The sequence below is a fragment of the Zea mays genome, chromosome 4, assembly GCF_902167145.1.
Source record: "Zea mays cultivar B73 chromosome 4, Zm-B73-REFERENCE-NAM-5.0, whole genome shotgun sequence".
Taxonomy (NCBI): Eukaryota; Viridiplantae; Streptophyta; class Magnoliopsida; order Poales; family Poaceae; genus Zea; species Zea mays.
Window position 1 is genome coordinate 136,647,776 of NC_050099.1, and position 22,053 is coordinate 136,669,828.

Below are 22,053 nucleotides of genomic sequence, written 5' to 3' on the forward strand. Positions count from 1 at the left end.
GCAAGTTCTTGACTCTCAAGTCACAACTGCCCTCGGTCGACGACCAAATTGCCATACACTACGCCATCAGTGGCCTTCGGGCTAGCGTCCTGTACAGTCACTGCATCAGGGACCCACCCAAAAACCTCCAAGAACTCTATCAGTTGTTTGAAAAGTACGCCAGATCCGAAGAGCTCCACCAGCGTCAGGTCGAGTCTTAAAGGAAGCCCAAGGACCCTCTGCAGTCCAGTAGAACATGGACAAGACCTTCGCAGTCAGACTCCGGTCAGGACAGCCGCAGTCAGCAGCAGGTGCATAATATTGCCAACCAGCACCCCGCCGGCGAGACCCCTCGCCGTCAAGATTATCCCCCCCAGGGCCGCGACAATGGCACGCGTGGTCGGGGCCAAGGACGGGCGCAGCAGCCGCGCAGATTTTACTGCTTGTTTCACGGCGAAGACTGCGTGCACCCAACGAGGGACTGCCCGAAAACGAAGGCCACCAGGGACAGGATGTCTCGGGCATAACCCGCCGACAACCCAAGAGTTGTCGCGCACACATATCAACACCACCTCCCACAACCATACAACCACGGCCCTGCCCAGCATCCACCTAACCACGCATACCAACACCACCAGGAGGTACAAGTCGTACCACCCCCACTTCCACCTCCGCACCCGCATCAGCCAAACATCCACCACCAAAATCACCCCCAAGCACCAAAACAGGAAGACTTCACTGATCAGCCGTATCGCGGAGTCATTCACATGATCACTGGAGGGTCCAGCGTCGACTTCGACACGAAGCGACAGAAGAGGGACCACTACCAAAGCATCAACCACATCGCCATCACCGGCCCAGTCGTGCAAACGAAGTGGTCCCATGTGCCGCTGACCTTCGACGCCAGAGATGTTGACCTGCGCAGCGCACCCCACGTTGACGCCATGATAATCAACTACAGTGTGGCAGGCTAGGACCTGCACAAAGTCTTAGTTGACAATGGCAGCCAGGCGGACATCATCTTCCTCCACGCCTTCGATCGCATGGGCATCAGCCACAGTTTACTCAAGCCTTCGGACAATCCCCTATATGGCTTCGGCGGCAAGGGCACTTTCCCTGTGGGCAAGATAGAGCTACCCCTGTTCTTCGGTGTAGCGCCCAATGCGCGAAGCGAACAGGTCACCTTCGACATCGTTGACATGGTCTATCCCTACAACACCATAATGGGTCGGGGCTCGATCAACAAATTTGAAGCAGCCATCCACAGATTATACCTCTACATGAAAATTCCAAGTCCGCAAGGCGTAATAACGGTGTACGGAAACCAGTAGACTGCGTGTAATATTGAGAGAGACTTCGTTCCCGGTCAACGGAACGTACACTACCTCACGACGTAGCGCGAAGTCCCCGAGGCTACCCGCCCAGTCGCCAACGAGCATGAAAAGGCAGAGCTGCAGAGCAATGACGGAACAAAGACAGTTCCCCTTGACCCGGCAACGCCCAAGCAAACAGTCATCATAAGCGAAGACTTGACTTCGCAAGACGAGGATAAACTCATCTCCTGTCTCTCCAGAAATAAGGACGTCTTCGCCTGGTCTGCCCTTGACCTGGTCGGAGTCAGTCGTGCTGTCATCGAGCATAGTCTGGGCATCGACCCTTCGGTGCGCCCAAAGAAGCAGCGGCTTCGCAAAATGTCCAATGAAAAAACAAAAGCCGCCAAAGCCGAAGTACACCGCCTGCTGGAGGCCAATTTCATCGAGACAGTCGCCTACCCTATGTGGCTCGCCAACGTAGTCATGGTGCAAAAGAAGAGTGGCAAGTGGCGGATGTGCATCGATTTCACCAGCCTCAACAAGGCCTGCCCCAAGGATAATTTCCCGCTTCCACGTATCGACAAGATCATCGATAGTGCGGCCGGATGCGAAGTCATGTCACTCCTCGACTGCTTCTCTGGCTATCACCAAATATATATGAAAGAGGAAGACAAGACCAGTACCAGTTTCATTACATCCTTCGGCACGTACTGCTTCATCAAGATGCCGGAGGGACTCAAGAACGCTGGGTCAACCTTCTCTCGCCTCACCAAGACGGTGCTCGAGAGCCAAGTAGGCCGGAACATCTTCACGTATGTGGACGACATCGTCGTCGCCAGCAAAAATAAGGCGGATCACCTGGCTGACCTCGCAGAGACATTCGCAAACATGAGGGACGCACGACTTCGCCTCAACCCCGAGAAGTGCGTCTTCGGGGTCCGCCAGGGGAAGATACTGGGTTACCTGGGGTCGCACCGCGGGATCGAGGCCAACCCAACCAAGATTTAGGCAATAATCAACATGACACCCCCGCAGTCAACCAGGGACATCCAGCGTCTGATAGGAAGATTAGCCGCTCTGAAGTCAATAACACTGTATACCATTTTCGGCGGCAGGGTTATTTTCGGCGGCTTGGCCCTGGCCACCGAAAATTATAAGGTATTTTCGGCGGTCCGAGCAGGCCGCCGAAAATAGCACTAATTTCGGCGGTCTCTGACACAGCCGCCGAAAATAGAGTTATTTTCGGCGGCCACTTGACACGGCCGCCGAAAATAGTGTTATTTTCGGCGGCCTCCTGACACGGCCGCCGAAAATTGAATATTTAAAACCGCACCTCCTCCTCTGTTTTCTCTCTTTCTCTCTCTCGCTCGATCTAAATCAACGCCCGCCTGCTCGTCCGTCTGCCGCCAGACGTTGCCGCCTGCCCCTGCCACCCGCCCGACGGTCGCCCCCGCCGACCGCCCCCGCCGGCCGCTCGCGGTCCGCCCCCGCCGCGCCGTGGACGCCTGGCCGCACAGCAGCGCCGCCCACCCGCCCACAGCCAAGCTGCGCCGCCCGCGCCTCGCCGACGCGTCGCATGCAAGCCCCGACGCTCGGGTCGACCTCGGCTCCATTAAGGTATTTTTTGCCTATTTTATTTTGTATTTTCGACGGCCTTTTATTTAATTGCCGCCGAAATTAGTATATTGTTGTAATTGTGTTTGTTGATTAGTGCATTTGATTAATATTATTGTTTAGTATATTTTTGAAATTATTGTGTATTTTCGGTCGTCTTTTATTGTATATGTGTTATATGTTTATGGAAGGCATATGTGGTATAATATGTGGTTTATTAATGTATTAGTGGTATATATATATATGTTTGTTGATTAGTGCATGTGATTAGTATTATTGTTTAGTTCGAGGCATATTATATATGTGGTTTATGTCGTTTAGGAAAGACATATGTACGTGGTATATGTGGTTCATTCTTATATTGTTTAGTGGTAGCGAGGTTATGCTGCCGAATTTTTTTGGTCCTGCTAGCTTGTTGTGGGTTTAGAACCTATTCTTGCCTATACATATAGGACCGAAACCATTAACGTAATTGAATAATGTTTTCACGATATGGTTCGGTTTAACAGTCTCAGGCATGGCTGAAGATCGTGCATGGATGTACAATGGTTGGAGTAGAAATGGACGTCATTCTGATGAATGGGTAGCCAAGACCAAAGATTTTGTGTACCACATATTCTCCTTGTCCTTAACCAGCACTGTCAGATGCCCTTGTAGGTGGCACGAAAACAGTATATTTCTTAATAAGGAAAGAGTTAGCCTAGATCTTTGTCAGTTTGGATTTATGCCCGGATATGAGGTGTGGGAACATCATGGTGAGGTAGTACCCAACCGGAATGTAGAAGAGGAGGAGAACAATGATTGTGCTGGCGATGATGCGATGCATGAGATGCTAGATTTGCTACGTCCAGAATTAAACCTAAGCTCCGAGGATCCTGCCACACCAGAGGTTTCCAGATTTTTCAAACTACTAAAAGACTCTGAAGAGCCGTTGCATGAACACACAGATGTGAGTATACTCGCTTTTGTGACTCGGCTCATGGCCATTAAGTCCAAGTACTTTTTCTCGAACAATTGTTACAATGAGATTTTAAAGTTATTAGGAGATGTGCTCCCAAAGCCCAATAAGTTGCCTAAAGACATGTACCATTCAAAGACAATTATCAAAGGTCTCGGTATGGATTATGAGAAGATTGATGTGTGCAAAAATAATTGTATGCTTTTCATGAAGGAGCATGCGGAAGAGAAAAAAAGGTCTGAAATGTGGACAATCTAGATTTGTGGAAGTTGTTAATGATGAGGGTGAGAAGGTGATGACAGATGTTGCACATAAGTAGCTCCGCTACTTGCCACTAACTCCTAATTCGGCGGCAAAGGCCTTATTTTCGGCGGCTTCTGGCCACCGAAAATGACTGTAGCTCTTGTAGTGAAGATGGTTGAGAACCGTCCTATAGTTGAACAGGCTCATGAAATATAGACACCGGCTAAGGAACTCGAACAGTTCCCATGTGTCTTGCCTGACAAGTTCGTGGCTGGTGGTATTATCGCTAAGTTGCCACCTTCTTGGACGGATTTTGCTACCACTATAAAACATAAGAGACAAGAGTTTAGCGTGGCTGAGCTTATTGGGTCTCTTGATGTTGAGGAGAGGGCGAGAGCAAAAGACACTCGTGGAAAAGGAGTTCAGACTTCTAGTGCCAATATGGTACAAAAGAAGAACTCCAATGCGTCACATAATATAAAAAGAATAACAAGCAACAGAATGCCACGAAGCCCAAGCAGGCAGCCTCGTTTAAAAGGAAGAACAAAGGAGTTGGTTGCTTTGTTTGCGGGAGTACTAATCACTGGGCAAGCGCTTGTCCAGACCGCAAATTTAAGCAAGAAAAGAAACCAGCTTAAGAGAAGAAACAACAAACATGATTATTAGCGAGACCGCAGAAGGAACATCGGGGTATGGTAATATTTTACCTACTATTCTTTTAGTGTGCCAGTCCCCTGAGTGGTGGGCTGACACTGGTGCTAACATTCATGTGTGTGCTGATATTTCTTTGTTCTCTTCTTATCAGTGCAAAGGGGCTAGAGCCTTGTTGATGGGGAATGGATCACATGCGCATGTTCTTGGTGTTGGTACAATCATTCTGAAGTTTAATTCGGGATATACGGTGCTATTGAAGAACGTAAAAAATTTCCCTTCATCAAAAAGAATCTTGTTAGTGGCTCGTTGCTATGTCGAGATGGCTATAAACTTGTGTTCGAGTCCAATAAATGTATACTGTCAAAGTATGGAGCATTTGTTGGAAAAGACTATGACAGTGGAGGCTTGTTCCGCTTATCTTTGATGATGTTTGTAATAAGTCTATGAACAATGTGATTTCGAACGAGTCATACATTTGGCATTCACGACTTTGTCACATCAATTTTGGTTGTGTGTTGCGGTTAGCAAATTTAAATTTAATCCCGAAATTTGATTTAGTCAAAGGTTCTAAGTGTCAGGTGTGCGTGCAATCTAAGCAACCTCGCAAGCCTCATAAGACTGCGGAGGCGAGGAACTTGGCACCACTAGACTTAATACATTCTGATTTATGTGAGATGAACGAAATATTAACTAAGGGAGGCAAACAATATTTTATTACTTTTATCGATGATTCTACTAGATTTTGTTATGTGTATCTCTTAAAGTCAAAAGACGAAGCTTTGTATTATTTTAAGACCTATAAAGCTGAAGTGGAAAATCAACTCGAGAGAAAAATTAAACGGTTAAGGTCTAATCGTGGTGGAGAATATTTTCAGGTGATTTTTCTGATTTTTGTGTGGAACATGGTATTATTCATGACAGGACACCACCATACTCACCACAATCCAATGGGGTTGCTGAGAGAAAGAACCGTACTCTAACTGATTTGGTTAACACCATGTTAGAGACTTCGGGACTATCTAAGGAATGGTGGGGTGAGGCGATCTTGACGGCATGTCATGTCCTAAATAAAGTTCCCAAAAAGAACAAAGAAATCACACCATTCGAGGAATGGGAAAAGAGGAAATTAAATATTTCCTATTTGCACACCTGGGGTTGTTTGGCTAAAGTGAATGTGCCAATTAACAAGAAGCGCAAATTAGGACCGAAAACTGTTGATTGTGTTTTCCTTGGGTATGCTTTTCACAGCATTGGATATAGATTCTTAATTATAAACTCTAGAGTACCGGACATGTTGGTAGATTCTTAACAAGAAGCGCAAATTAGGACCAAAAACTGTTGGTAGGTACTATTATGCTTTTCACAGCATTAGATAGAGATGCTACGTTCTTTGAGGACGAATTTCCCATGAAAGCTACACATAATACATCTAGTGATGAACCAACGATACCCCATGAGCATTTTATTCTGGTAGAACACACTGAGGAATCCCATATACATAGTCATGTGGAAGATGACAATGTATCAACTCGAAAGAGTAAGAGACTAAGGATTGCAAAGTCCTTTGGTGATGATTACATTGTATATCTTGTGGATGACACCCCAAGTACCATTGAAGAGGCATATTCCTCTCCTGATATTGACTTTTGGAAGGAAGCAATAAGGAGTGAGATGGATTCTATTATGTCTAATGCAACTTGGGAGGTCGTTGAGCGTCTTTATGGGTGTACGCCCATTGGGTTTAAATGGGTGTTCAAGAAAAATCTTAGGCCTGATGGTACTATTGAAAGCTACAAGGCGATGCTTGTAATTAAAGGCTATTCACAGAAAGAAGGTGAGGATTTCTTTGATACTTATTCACCTGTGGCTCGATTGACCACAATTCATGTGCTACTTTCTCTGGCTGTCTCTCATGGTCTTCTCGTCCATCAAATGGATGTTAAGACAACATTCCTAAATAGAGAGCTAGATGAGGAAATCTACATGGAGCATCCAGCAGGGTTTGTAGCAAACGGTCAAGAAGGCATGGTGTGTAAGTTATTGAAATCTTTATATGGCCTAAAACAAGCACCTAAGCAATGGCATGAAAAGTTCGATAAAACTTTGACATCTGTCGGCTTTGTTGTGAACGAAGCTGACAAATGTGTATACTATCAGTATGGTGGAGTGAGGGAGTAATCTTATGCCTGTATGTTGATGACATTCTAATCTTGGGGCCGAGTCTTGATGTGCTTAAAGAGACAAAAGACTTCATGTCCAATAATTTTGAAATGAAAGATTTGGGAGAAGCTGGTGTTATTCTTAACATTAAGCTACTAAGAGAAGACAATGGTGGGATCACACTTGTGCAATCCCATTATGTGGAAAAGGTTTTGAGTCGCTTTGGTTATAGCGAATGTGAACCTGCTCCAACACCTTATGATCCTAGTAAGCTTTTGAAGAAAAATCGAAGGATATCTATAGATCAATTGAGATATTCCCAAATAATTGGTTCACTCATGTACTTAGCTAGCGCTACGAGGCCTAACATCTCGTTTGTTGTGAGCAAACTTAGCCGGTTTGTTTCAAATCCGGGAGATGATCACTGGAGTGCTCTTGAGAGATTTTGCGCTATCTAAAAGGTACTATGAGTTTAGGCATTCATTATACCGGGTACCCAACAGTACTGGAGGGTTATTGTGATGCAAATTGGATATATGATACTGATGTGATATATGCCACAAGTGGATATGTGTTTTCATTTGGAGGTGGCACTATTTCATGGAAGTCTTACAAGCAGACCATCTTAACGAGGTCGACTATGAAAGCATAACTCACAGCATTAGATACCGCTTCAGTTGAGGTTGAGTGGCTTCGTGAACTCCTTATGGATTTATGGTGGTTGAAAAACCTATGCTGGCTATTTCTACGAACTGTGATAATCAGACTGTGATAATCAAGATAAACAGTTTGAAGGATAATATGAAGTCGGCAAGGCACATAAAGAGGTGTTTAAAATCTGTCAGGAAATTGAGAAACTCCGGAGTAATAGAATTGGACTATGTACATACGTCTAAAAATCTGGTAGATCAATTTACTAAGGGGCTATCACGTAGTGTGATAGATAGTGCATCGAGTGAGATGGGCCTGAGACCCACCTAAAGTTTATCATAGTGGCAACCTGTTCTATGTGATCGGAGATCCCATGAATTAGAATGGTGAAACAAGCTAGTGGTAGACTGAGAGGAAAGACCCTTAATAAGGTTTATTTCAGATGCACATCTTTCCTTACTATATGGTAGGTTGGTGTTTACACCTTAATATGTTCCAAGTGGCTTTGTGAAGCAAAGATGTTGTCCTACAGAATATCTTTAGAGGAACATACCTATATGGGTCAACTACTAGTCATAGTTTATGAGATCTGGGTGGTCTCTAGATACCCATGAAAGGCTATGGAGTTTGACTTATATGCTCCAACCAGAGGGGATACGCTCGGTAACCTAGTACTGGTAAAGAGTTTAGATGAAACTTATTCCACGCAAAACTACCAATTCAAGGCCTAGACCATTGTGCAGTTGTGGTCAAGTGTAGTCTAGATTCTAGGTGGATGTTCAACTTAACAGTCTCCATCGAAACACCGGTATATCAAACGTTTGAGATGATGAGAGCATTTTAGTGTGACTTAGCATTTGGTGAGGATTGTTGAATTAATGTGAGCCTGGCCCACATTAATATTAAATAATAGTCAATGCTAGAGGCCCACTTTAATGCTACGGTGTACTAGTACTTTATAACATACCGGAAGTTCAAGGGACAATTCACTCAACTTGAATAGGTGGACCATTTGTGCATCTATTGAGAAGATGAGAAAGGGATGAAGGATTGTCACACACGCGCGCGCCGCCGGCCAGGCCAGGCCGTGGCCATGGTAGATCAGACCTTGGTCCGAATATTCTTCCTAACGGTTGCGCATTTTGCCTAGAGTAATGACCGTCTATTACTGTCGTACGTTACTGGTCGTTTCCTGTGTTATGGTTAGTAACGGACGAGCTGTAATGGCTGTCAACTATTAACGGACGTCACTGATGGCGTCAGTTTCTGGCTGGCTGTAACGGTAGCTCTGATGGTGACCGTTACTATCTGTTGGCCTTCCTCCGCGCATGTATATATACGAGGAGGGGAGACTGCTTCTGGTGACGTGAGAACACACGTACAATTCTCAGACTTGTTGCGTACAGCCCATCCCCGTCCCACCTTCCGCGAGCACAGAAAGTGTGGGAGAGCAGGCCTCCGAAATCGCCGTCCGCAGAGAGACACTTGCATGGGTGTGCGGGCGATCAGGTTTTTGAGGAGCGTACTCGCGACTGCTCGCTTCGTTCGTTCGACCAGCGCTGATCAAGTTCCTCGTCGCCGGCGCCGTTCGTGGGACTGTACTGCGTACATCTGCCTGCGTACGACTACATCGAACATACACACGAGATGTCTCATGTCAATGGAGCCACTGATGCCTTGAGCATCGGTCCCTCCGTAGAGTACAATATGTTCTTTGTATTTGTTCATACTGTATTGTTGTTTACTGCTTATGTGAGTAGTGATACACATATACGCATACATGTCGTCATATACATCACTGTGATTTTCTGGATTAAATTAAAACTAAAAATATCTATTTCTCCAACATTAACTTGTCAAACGACAGGCTCTGAGTCACCATATGCTAGCAGATTCCGAATATCCATGGAAAGTGCAAGCAAAAGACCAAATATGAGGGCCTCATATTTTGCTTCATTATTCGAGCATTCCACTTTAAGTAGAGATAAGAAATGATAAATTGTTTTGCCTTTGGGTCTTGAATACTATCTCTGCACCGACCCTTCTCCTTCAAAAATCGTCAGGATTAGTCTAGACGTCCATCAAAATAAAGCTTCCATGGTGACTCTATGTCGACGCTAAAAACATCGCCGTCGGGTAAGTCTATCACCAATGGGGAATCACCTGACACGGGATGAGCAGCAAGAAAATCAACTAAGGCTTGGCCTTTAGTCAAAGTATTGTTTTACATTGTAGATAATACTATTTACATAGTGTAGTTTAAAATGAAAGGTGAGATAGAGAATGAGATAGGAGAGATTCTTGTTGGAGATATCCTAAAAATCTTCTACTAATAATTAGCTAGCTAACAGTTATCAGGATTTTAGCTAGGACTAGTGGATCTGGACCATAAATCTCAAGCATCTTAGCCAGCTAGTGCTGTAATCAACATGTGCAGTTGGCCAACATGAGCAATGTTCTTGGGTCCCCCCCTAACACGCTTACAACTGTTGCTGGTAAGTCCGGCGAGCTCGTCGTGATTCTACATTTATTTTTTATGTTGGCCACTCCAACTGGTCACCAACCTTTTTCCAGCTCTTCGTTTTGTTTTTACCTCGCGCAGATGCGAAGTAGGAGCACACCAATGAACTGGTCGATCTCATTAAGACATTAACCACGCCGGCCGCACCTATCACACACTCCTGGGGACGCCGTACGTAGCCAACAGAGATTCCCCCCGCACGTACACCATGTGGCTAGTGTCCTCCCTCCGTGCCGCTCTGTGCCTGTTGCTCGCCGTCCTCGCCAGCCACCGCCAGCCTGCGGCGGCCGTCGTCACGCTGTCGACGTCGTCGCGGTGGATCGTGGACCCGGCCGGGCACCGGGTGAAGCTGGCCTGCGTCAACTGGCCGTCGCACCTGGAGTCCGTGGTGACCGAGGGGCTCGGCAGGCAGCCCGTGGGCGCCATCTCCGGGATGATCGTCTCCATGGGGTTCAACTGCGTCCGCCTCACGTACCCCATCGCGCTGGTGACCAACGCCTCTCTGTCGGTGCTCACCGTGCGCCAGTCCCTCCTGGCCAACGGCCTCGCCGAGACGGTCGGCGGCGTCGAGGTCAACAACCCCAGCTTCCTTGACCTCACGCTCATCGAGTCGCTCAAGGCAATGCGTGCACGCTAGCTCTAAACCAGCCATCTCCTACCTTCCTGAGAGAAGGAGCTAGTCCTGTTCGTTTCGATAATCTTCAAGCAATAATGCCTGCAGGCTGTGGTGAACGCCCTGGGGGAGAAGAACGTCATGGTGATCCTGGACAACCACGTGAGCACGCCGGGGTGGTGCTGCAGCAACGACGACGGCAATGGGTTCTTCGGCGACAGGGACTTCGACCCAAACGTCTGGGTGGACGGGCTGGGCAGCATGGCCACCATCTTCGCCGACGTGCCCAACGTCGTCGGCATGAGCCTGCGGAACGAGCTCCGAGGCCCGAGGCAGAATCCCCAAGATTGGTACACGTAAGCTAGTTGTTCATGATGCGCATACACTCTCGCCGTCGCCGCTGCAGTCGATCGAACTCAAAATCTCAAATACAATGCAGATTTTTCACGTGCATTTTGCTTTTTTTAACTAAAAAAAAAATCTGAAACTGCACTGGACTGCTGCCGCCGGCAGGTACATGCAGAGGGGCGCGGAGGCGGTTCACGCGGCGAGCCCGAGGGCGCTGGTGATCATGGGCGGCCTGAGCTACGACTACGACCTGTCCTTCCTCGCCGCGAGGCAGGTGGGCGTGAGCTTCGCGGCGGAGAACAAGCTGGTGTTCGAGGTGCACTGGTACAGCTTCTCGGACGCGCGCGCGTGGGAGACGGAGAGCGCCAACGAGGTGTGCGGCCGCGCCGCGCGCGACTTCGCGCGCCGCGGCGGGTTCCTGCTCGCACGGGGCTTCCCGCTCTTCCTCAGCGAGTTCGGCGCCGACTCCCGCGGCGGCGACCCCAAGGACAACCGGTTCTTCCCGTGCGCGGCCGCCGTGGCCGCGGAGCACGACGTGGACTGGGCGTACTGGGCGCTGCAGGGCAGCTACGCGCTGCGGCAGGGCGTCGCCGGGATGGACGAGGTGTACGGCGTCCTCGACTGGTCCTGGAGCAAGCCCCGCAACGAGACCGTGCTCCCGAGGATCCAGGCGCTGCAGCGGCCGCTCCAAGGTTAGTCGAAGACGTTGCTGCTTGCTCCAGGTTCCAATGGCGGTGCGTGCGTCTCTGCAATCTGCAGACACACTGACTGACGCGTGGTTTTGCTCTGACCGGGCGGGCGCGTTCGTCCAGGGCCTGGCTACGGCGAGGCGCTGCCGTACACCGTGCTGTTCCACCCGCTCACGGGGCTCTGCGCGGTGCGTCGCGCAGCCGCGGTGACGACGACGCTGGAGCTGGGCCCGTGCAACGAGACGGACGCGTGGGCGTACGCGCCGCCGTCGTCGACGCTCGTTCTAAGGGACGCTGCGGCCGCGGGGCTCCCGTGCCTGCGGGCCGAGGGGCCTGGCCAGCCCGCGCGGCTCGGCATCAGGGACTGCGGCGACCCCATGTCGACGTGGCGCCTGGCGACAGACTCCGGGATGCATGTCGCCGTCGACGCCGCTCTTGGGCTGGGCGGCGGCGAGGACGGCGGCGGTGGCGGTGGCATGCTGTGCCTGGACGTGGGCACGGACGGCAGGAGCATTGTGACGAACCCGTGCGCGTGCCAGCGCGGGGACGGGACGTGCGACCCGGAGGGCCAGTGGTTCAAACTGGTCACCAGCACGAGGCGCGTCGTGCGCAGGCCGCCAACGCTCGCCTAGGTCGTTCTGCGGCGCTTTCATAATCTTTCCGGATTCATTCATAGCGCTCAGTCATTTCTTGATAAATTTGGTATTTATTTCAAACCTCTAATCTCGAAAACTTATTGCCACATAAACTCATCGAATGTGCCTTTGCAATTTTCTCTCCATGAGGAAATTAGAATGTTCTCTTCTTCCCACTTCACAAACACAAGGTTCGGTCCGACACCAATTTTCAATTATACTATACGCCAAAAGCTTCGGTCCTCTCGAAAACATTGGTATTTTGAGCTAGAGCTGTTATTTGCCTTGTGGAAAGTTGAACCTACAATTGCGGGTGATAAAAAAAATGCTTGTAAGAATTTCTCAAGTTGTTTACCATAGTTCTTTCCCGCAGTTAATTAGCGAATGTGATCATTCTAGTCCAAAAGGCTATTTGGTCTAGTTTCATCTCTCCTACAGTGTGTTGAGGAGCCAAATTTGGTAAGCCCAAAACAATAACTTTGTCGGCACATTTCAAGGGAAAAAATAAAAACAGCTCCATGCCAATATGCCATAACGGGCTCAATAGTTTGGGTGACACTTCTTCGGTCCCTCCATTTTTATTTATTTATTTATCACGTTTTAATTTAAAAATGAATTAGCGGACGATAAATGTTCAAAAATAGAGGTATTACATTTTTTTCTTAAATATTTAGTTTAAAAGAACAAAGTTTACTTATTGTCATAAATCAAGTTAATTTCAAATAACCTTAACTTTAACTTTTAAGAAAGCTGTACCATATACATAATACTGAAAAGTTCTGTTTTATTATAAAAAGAAAGTAAAAATGACTAGTCTCTACTATACCTAAACCACCGGTCGTCCTACGTCATCTTTTTTACAAAAAAGTTCATACATTTCTCTCAAATCAACTCAGCGTAAAATATTAAAAAGTGATGTAGCAAGTGGGGTTTGAACCCACACCCTGATGGAAGAATGGTGGAATACACTGGGTAAAGCTGTCTAACTAGTAGAACATCAAAATCAAGTGTTTATAATATTAAATATAAATTGTACATATGTATATATGATTTTTTTGTAAAATTAAAAAATAATCGTGTCGGACCGGGCCAGCACTACGGGCCGAGGCTACGGCCCAAGCACCGCACGACGCTCGTGCCGGGTTGGCCCAGGCACTATTAAATGGGTCGTGCCTCGGGCCGGCTCGCCAGACACGGTCCATGTAGCCATCTATACCTCCGTACGATAATGATGGTACTTGCCTCAGTTGCCACCACCTCATTCGCCATTATACTTCTTTTCTCTCTCCCCTCATGCCTCCATCTCCGCTCCACCCCATTCTCGGTAGAGGGCGTAGGAGCAGGCGCCTCCACCCTGTATTCGTCCGACACCAGCCCCGACACCGACTCGCGCAGTGGCTATTGCACGTTCACGAGGACGTTTCACATCATGCGCGCACCATCGTTTTCGCTGTCGTGGGACGTCCCATTCGTCTTTCCTGCCTTTGCCCTGTTCTTCCACCCCAACCTGCTGCCCCGCCCACGGTCGCTGTCGTGAGCCGACCGACGCTCGTCGACGCGGGTACGGGGCGAGTCGGTCATGCTCCTGACCTTTCTCCATGCGTGTCGTCGAGGAGGACATGGTGGCGCCTACCACGCTCAGGTTATCTTAGCGATGAGGAGTCCAAGTCTGAGATATTGGACAACTAAGGCTCGTAGCGTGGCAGCAGTCGACATATGCTACGGAGTTGGTAGTGGTGTTGTCTCGCTTTGGTGGGTCCAGGGCTAGGAAGACACTAGCATTCTCTCGTCCTTCTCAGACTAACGTCTGGTGCGGGTGCCTCTTGGTTTGGAGCTGCTTCAGCTGGGCTTCTTTCTCCGCTTGCGTGCTCTATCCCTATATATCTAGCGGTATACTACCCATGTCGCCTCCAGATGCCCAGGTCTTCGTCGTGTCCTTCTCCGGCAACGAGCAGGTATGCCCGCCTCTTCCCTTCCCCTCCTGCTCTACGAAACCTTGGAAGTGGGGGAGGCGAGGGATGGGGGTCTCTGATTTGCTGCCTATGGTACCCATGCGTTCATAAAAAATATTATACGAAGAGTGAAGACAACCAATAGAAAATCTTGAGATCTTTTTTGGTGGATAATTTACGTGGGTATTGTTATGAGCCGTCGCAACGCACGAGTAACCGACTAGTCTTATTATAAGATTTAGATTTTTTTAGATATTCATGGGCATAAAAGTCGAAGGGTTAAAGCTCTTCATCTAGTAAACAATCTAATCCTTCACATGAATGAAGCATTCCTGATCCACCTCTTTTAGAGACACATTCTACTTCTACAACAAGGATAGAGCAACATAGACTACATCAGTCGGAGTCTTTACAATATCTTTTCAATGGCCATCTTGCTCCAAGTGGTCTAAAGAGCCTAAATAAAATCTACGAAAAGAAACATGATTGACCGAATCGGTAGACGTCCCTCGCCTTGAAGCCAAAAGTCTCACAAAACTCCGACAAAGTCACACGTTCTCATTTAAAATCAGCTTGTAGAATTGACTAAATCAACTGAGGCCCCGTTTGGATGGCTAGAAATGAAACATTTTCCAAGAAATGAATTATTTAGAATTCAATCGACTAAAAAGTGATTGAATTCCATTATTTTCGTTTGGTTATACAAGTAATTGAATTCCTAGAATTAAATTCTAGATGTTGTTTGGATACTTTGCATACGGAATTTTAATACAAACAAGTAAGAATATCTAGACTTTGCATCTGCTTTAATAATGAGCGTGAACAATTTACAATTGTTAGGAACTATTAAGTTCATATATATAATAGTTCCACAAAGGTAAGTCACACATAATAGTTTCATAAAGGCATCAAGTTAGCACATAAAAGTTCCACAAAGACATCAAATTTTCACACGGCAGATTCACAAAGCCACCAATTTCACACACAACAGTTTCACGAAGCCATCAAATTCACACACAACAGTTTCACAAAGCCATCAAATTCGCACACAACAATTTCACAAAGACATCTAAGTTCACACATAAGCTGTTCACTTCCTTAGCTGCATCATAAGCCACCTCTTCCTTCTTTCCATTGGGAGTGCCATCATCGACTCGAACTTACTGTGCATTAGAGGTGAGGATGTCACAAAGCTCAAGATCTGTGTCTTCATCAAGTCCGTCAACCTCTTGTAATGCGGCGATAACTTCGGTGGAAGAGGGTAGCTTCAGACCGTCATCTTTCAATGCAGCAGTAAGCATGTCAAACTTCTCACACCACATAGAGTTAAATGAATCATCTGATCTTTGTCTTTTTAAACTACTCGAGGAAGATACAGAAAATGGAGCATCCTTGCCTCCGATATCATTCTCTTTTGTCATTTCCTTTGAACTTTCAGTTGTTGTTCTAGCATCCTCTCCATTTGCTTGGTCTTTATTGTACACTAGGCTGAGTAGATCCCAAAACTTCACAACCTTATGTCTATATCCTTTTGCTTCCTTATTCCTCTGCAAAAATTGTTACAAAGATACATCAACAAATAAACTTGGTATTGAAACAAAAATTGAACTAAAATGCAAAAAATGTAAACTGTTAAGGACCACCATGAACATTTATCCCATCATTTTCATTTGATCCCATAGGCCACAACCACTATAGGTTGCAGCATGATACCCTACAAAACTGATTAAACTATCCTACAAAACTGATTAAACTACCCTACAAGCGTCATGGAACCATAAAAAAGGCAAAGATGGATGGGGGTTTTATTCATAAGGACAACGAAACTGATTAAACTTGTCGTTAAAGGGTTGTCATCTCTCTTCAAGCTTACTGTGCACAATAAAAAGAGATACAGAGTCCCAACCATACCTAAAAAAGAGCAAAAAGAATAGAATGCAAAAACCTGACATTGTGGCTAAAACATGGGGTGATCAATGTGTAAGATGGCTAAAAACATGTACAATATAATGTTGAAAACTTTCTTACCTCAACATACTCATCCCATACAGTGTCACTATCAACTTTGAGCTTGTTCTTCTCCCAATCCCATCCAAAACCACTAGTGGACAACAACCCATTAATGACATTGTAGTGCTTATCAAAGGTCTTGCTGCGAGAGCTAATATTTTCCTTTGTAATGGTGACATTACACTTCTCATAAACATTCTTCACAGCAGCTATGTATACATGAGACTTCCACCCATTCTGACATCTATCACCTTTATTGTAATACTCCACAAATGTATCAAGAAGTACCTTATCCATATCATCATTCCAAGGAACATAGCCCCTTGTTTTCTTGTCCTGCAATCAAAGAAAGAACCACACATATAAGTACATCTAAGTTCAAGAACTCTATTACGCATTGCATGTTCTTGTGCAGAATGTTGAAATATTCATAATGAGTAAAAGTAGAATGTTGAAATATTCATAAGACAACTCCAATGAATATAGGAATCCATGCATTACATTGAGTAACATTGCATCAATAAAGGTTCAACAAACAGAATGATAATCAACAAAGGTTCAAAACAGACACACACACAAAAATATAGAAGCGTACATAGACACAGGCAAAAGGTTTAGAACAGACACAGACATAGAAAATAGAAGCATACACATACACAGAAAACAGAAGCATACAAGTATCAACTTTGACCACGTCTCGCTTGATAATCAGCAAACATTTCACTAACTTTGGTGTCTCTAAAATCACGCCACTCATTAGTTGATTCAACATGCGTAATCAGACTCATTTCTCTTTGATTTCCAATACGAGTAACAGAGATGATACTATCAACTTCATGTATTAGAATATCATCCATATCTCTTTGTCAATCCCTCAAAAAAAATTATGCAATATGCAGCAGGCATGTATGATCCTAATCTGCATAGAAAAATATGGCTAAGTCAATACACTATTAAAAACTAACAATTGAATTTTAATTGAGTACCTACTATGTTATACCTGATTTTCTAAATCAAAATACGAGTTGGTCCTCAAGATTGCCCATCTCATCTTCAATAGCCCAAAAGTTCTCTCTATCACATTCCTAGTTGTTGCCTAGAAATGAAACCTTTTCCAAGAAATAAATTCCAAGAAATGAATTATATAGAATTCAATCGACTAGAAAGTGATTCAATTCCATTATTTTTGTTTGGTTGTACAAGCAATTGAATTCCTAGAATTAAATTCTAGATGTTGTTTGGATACTTTGCACACGGAATTTGAATTTGAATACAAACAAGGATCTCTTGACTTTGCATCTGCTCAAAAATGAGCATGAACAATTTACAACTATCAGAAACTATTAAGTTCACAAATAACAATTCCACAAAGGCAAGTCACACATAACCGTTTCACAAAGTCATCAAATTCGCACATAAAAGTTCTACAAAGACATCAAATCTTCACATAGTAGTTTCATAAAGCCATCAAGTTCGCACACAACAGTTTCACATAGCCATCAAGTTCACACACAAAAGTTTCACAAAGACAAGTTCACACAATCAGTTCAACACAGAGATCTAAGTTCACATATAAGTTGTTTCACTTCCTTAGCTGCATCATAAGCCACCTCTTCCTCCTTTCCATTGGGAGTGCCATCATCGACTCAAACTTGCGTGCATTAGAGGTGAGGATGTCATAAAGCTCAAGTTCTGTGTCTTCATCAAGTCCCTCAACCTCTTGTAATGCGGCGAGAACTTCGGCGGAAGAGGGTAGCTTTGGACCGTCATCTTTCAATGCAGATGTAAGCATGTCGAACTTATCACACCATATAGAGTTAAATGAATCATCTGATCTTTGTCTTTTTAAACTACTCGAGGAAGATACAGAATATGGAGCATCCTTGCCTCTGGTATCATTCTCTTTTGCCATTTCCTTTGAACTTTCAGCTGTTGCTTTAGCACCCTCTCCATTTGCTTGGTCTTTATTGTACACTAGGCTGAGTAGATCCCAAAACTTCACAACCTTATGTCTATATCCTTTTTCTTCCTTATTCCTCTATAAAAAAATTGTTACAAAGATACATCAACAAATAAACTTGGAATTGAAACATAAACTAAGCTGCAAGAAATGGAATAAACTACTAGGCAACAGTAGCATGCATGACCAATTTGGAGTAAAAATAAGAACAAAAATTCTTCACAGTTTACAGTTCAGCAGTAGAATTTGGAGTAAAAATGGAATAAACTACAAAAATTGAAAGTAATGGCAGTAGTGGCAGACAAAGTAGTTTACAAAGCTAACAAAAATTCTTCACAGTTTACAGTAGCGCACGGTGAACAAAACAGGCCTAAGCAGTAGCGCACGGTGAAGAAAATTCTTCACAGTTTCCTTAAAACTAAGCTTTGCTAACACCAGTAGTGGCAGACAAAGTAGTGCACAATTGAAAATATACACTACTTTGTTAGCCGCCCAACAAGACAGGCCTAAGCAGCCAAGCTAAGCTTTCCTTAAATATACACTCATATGTACAGTTTACAGATAGCCTGACCAGTGCACGATGAACAAAAATTGAATTACAAAAATTGAACTGCAAATATTGAACAACAAAAATTTTCTTACCTCAACGTACTCATCCCATACAGTGTCACTATCAACTTTGAGCTTGTTCTTCTCCCAATCCCATCCAAAACCACTAGTGGACAACAAACCATTAACGATATTGTAGTGCTTATCAAAGGTCTTGCTACGAGAGCTAATATTTTCCTTTGTAATGGTGACATTACACTTCTCACAAACATTCTTCACAGCAGCTGTGTATACATGAGACTTCCACCCATTCTATCTATCACATTTATTGTGATAGTCCACAAATGTATCAAGGAGTACCTTATCCATCTCATCATTCCAAGGAACATAGCCCCTTGTTTTCTTGTCCTACAATCAAAGAACCACACATATAAAAAACACAAACACAAAAATTCATAAATGACAAAGACATAGAAAACAGAAGCATACAACTATGAGCTTTGACCACGCCTCGCTTGATAATCAATAAACATTTCACTAGCTTTGTGTCTCTAAAATAACCCCACTCATTAGTTGATTGAACATGCGTAATCATACTCATTTCTCCTTGATTTTCAGCAGGAGCAGCAGAGATGAGACTATCAACTTCATGTATTAGAATATCGTCCATATCTCTTTGTATATCCCTTAAAAATTATGCAATATGCAGCAAGCATGGATGATCCTAATCTGCATAGAATAATATGGCTAAGTCAATACACAATTTAAAAACTAACGATTGAATTTTAATTGAATACCTATTATGTTATACCTGGTTTTCTAAATCAAAATATGAGCTAGTCCTCAAGATTGCCCATCTCATCTTCAATAGCCCAAAAGTTCTCTCTATCACATTCCTAGCTGTTGCATGGCGTAGGTTGAATAACTCTCTCGCAGTAGATGGATTGTTGCCTTGAATAGCCCATTCATTCAAGTGGTACCGTGTAGATCGGTATGGGGCATGAAATCCCGGACCATTTGTATATCCAGCATCCACTAGATAGTATTTACCACTAGGAACAACAAATGAGTCCTCCCGTGACATGGCATCACGTAGTATGCGTGAATCCGAAGCCGACCCTTCCCATCCAGCCAAGACATACAGAAACTTCATTTATCGATCACAAACCCCCAATATATTAGTGGTGATTCGTTGCTTCCTATTTCTGTACCTACCTTGGTCAGTCAATGGAACATTCAGATCGATATGTATGCCATCTAGTGCACCTAGGCAGTCCTCAAACAATTTCCACTTTGGATCCTCAGGTAGAGTGGTTTCTGGATTAGGGAGCTTGATGAACTCATGACTTAAAGATAGAATCCCTCTAAGCACTTCGTTGAAGTGTCGACTGATTGGTTCAAGGGACCACCCATAAGTGCTACGAATCAACCTCATTTTGGTGTTATGACCTACTATAAGCAGAAAAATTACAAGCTTTTCTTCTACCGACACATTTAGGGTATCTTGTAGGCCACTCTTTTCCCGTAAGATGGCACTCAAGTCACTAAAAGATCTCTTAGTTAGGCGCAAACTGTCATAGCAATAGACATTTGAACCATGGTACATATTACGTAGCATTTGTTTTCTGCACTCGACATTTCTCTCTTGAACTTTGTTAGCATCTGCGATGTGTCTAGGTCTCCTCCGTTGATACCGGTTTGCAATAATAGCCATAATAGACACAGCTAATACAACAACTCTCTTTCGCTTCTTTCTCTTCCTTTTAATTTCCTCCTATTGAGTTGATATCTAGAACAAGTAATTTATATGCAATTAGACATGCTAGTTGAAAGCAAAATGCTCTACTCAAGAATAAAAACACTACTAGTAGGAGCACAAGGTGGAATAGGAGAAGTACCGATGTAGCCATGGAGATTGAAGGATTTGTTCGAGGTAGCTAGATGAAACTTGAGGCGGCAAATCCCAAAATAGCGAGCTGTTTTAACACTCCTGCAAATGATTTGTTGGAGGTAGTTAGGCGAGACTGCAAAAAAACTTTGTTGGAAACATTACTTAACACACAAAAGAAGAAAAAGTAGATTCCTGAACAGCAGTAGCACATCTCTATTGATCACATAGGTTTCAAGTGAGGGAGTTCAGAAGACATCAGAATAGCTACATTTCTTAAAAATGGACAGGAACCAAATATCCACACAGATTATTTATGCCCTCGGACAAAGCTACATTACAGTCTCCCCGATCGAAGCAAACTAATGGAACAAATGCTAGTAAATGACAGCCTGCAAGCTAAGGTACGAACTATGTCTGCACGATTATAACTATCAATAGTGGATTTAATTCTATGTATGAAGTGGTAACTATATCCTCCCCTGCATGATTAACCAACCAATAATTGATTACAAGGACCAGCCAAACAGCCCTCGCAGTCAGTTCCAGTTCATCGGCAGTTCAGACTTCAGACTACCTCTGATCTGCTAATGCCTTCCTGTCATAAGAGTTCAGAGCAACGTAATAATGTACCCTTAAGACTGATGGTGAAGAATAACAAGAACATGTGGGGATTGCCGTATAGTATTCGTTTACACCAGCGCATACACCAGCGCATACACCAGCGCTACCTGTATTCTTGCTAAAACTACCTATAGCGCATACATCACCGCTACTTGTATTGCTAAAACTACCTGTATGCCTTCCTGTATTCTTGCTAGAACATGTGGGCATCGCATACACCAGCGCTACAAAGGCAAATACGAATTAATCACGCGACGGCAAAAGATTTTTCAAGGACTACATGTATTCTTGCTCAGAATTAACCAGCGCTACAAAGGCAAAAACTACCTGTATTCTTGCTTGGAATTAATCACGTGGCATAAGATTTGGAGGGAAGAGGATCAGTAGAGAACTCACCCAAAGAACAGGGGAAACGGAGTCTGGCGAGGCTGCGATGGCTGCCTCCGTGTGACTTGGAGTGGAGCGGCGGATTGGAGCAGAGCGATGCCGCGAGCAGGGAGCGGGTCGGCGTGAGCGACGAGCAGGGAGCGGGGCGGCATGAGCAGCGAGCGATGTCGCGAGTAGGGAGCGGGGTGGCGTGAGCGGCGAGCAGGGAGCGAGACGGCGTGAGCGGCGAGCGATGCCGCGAGCGGAGCGGGACGGCTAACCCTAGCCACTTTCTGACGCTTTCCGATGGGTGATGGTCTAAAATG

General features: G+C 45.1%; 2 protein-coding genes and 1 pseudogene across 3 annotated transcripts; 1 reads left to right on the forward strand and 2 right to left on the reverse strand.

Annotated features, from left to right (window-relative positions):
* The first annotated feature begins 10,208 nt into the window (after positions 1-10,208).
* LOC100501654 (Cellulase (glycosyl hydrolase family 5) protein) lies at positions 10,209-12,596 on the forward strand. Of its 2 annotated transcripts, none has more exons than XM_008680545.2 (4): positions 10,209-10,712; positions 10,815-11,062; positions 11,220-11,746; positions 11,867-12,596. In XM_008680545.2, exons 1-4 carry the CDS (start codon positions 10,302-10,304, stop codon positions 12,373-12,375), a joined length of 1,695 nt encoding a protein of 564 aa, XP_008678767.1. In that variant the 5' UTR covers positions 10,209-10,301; the 3' UTR covers positions 12,376-12,596. The 2 variants fall into 2 exon arrangements, with proteins under 2 accessions (XP_008678767.1, XP_008678768.1); XM_008680546.2 differs by having other exon boundaries at positions 10,209-10,664.
* A 2,894-nt stretch (positions 12,597-15,490) lies between these two features.
* LOC103655526 (uncharacterized) lies at positions 15,491-16,682 on the reverse strand (the record flags this gene model as incomplete). Its single annotated transcript, XM_023302270.1, has 2 exons — positions 15,491-15,877; positions 16,359-16,682. Coding segments are annotated over 2 exons (711 nt in total), but the record flags the coding sequence as incomplete, so codon positions are not given.
* Positions 16,683-17,730: 1,048 nt separating this feature from the next.
* LOC103653722 (uncharacterized) lies at positions 17,731-20,833 on the reverse strand (annotated as a pseudogene).
* Positions 20,834-22,053: the final 1,220 nt, after the last annotated feature.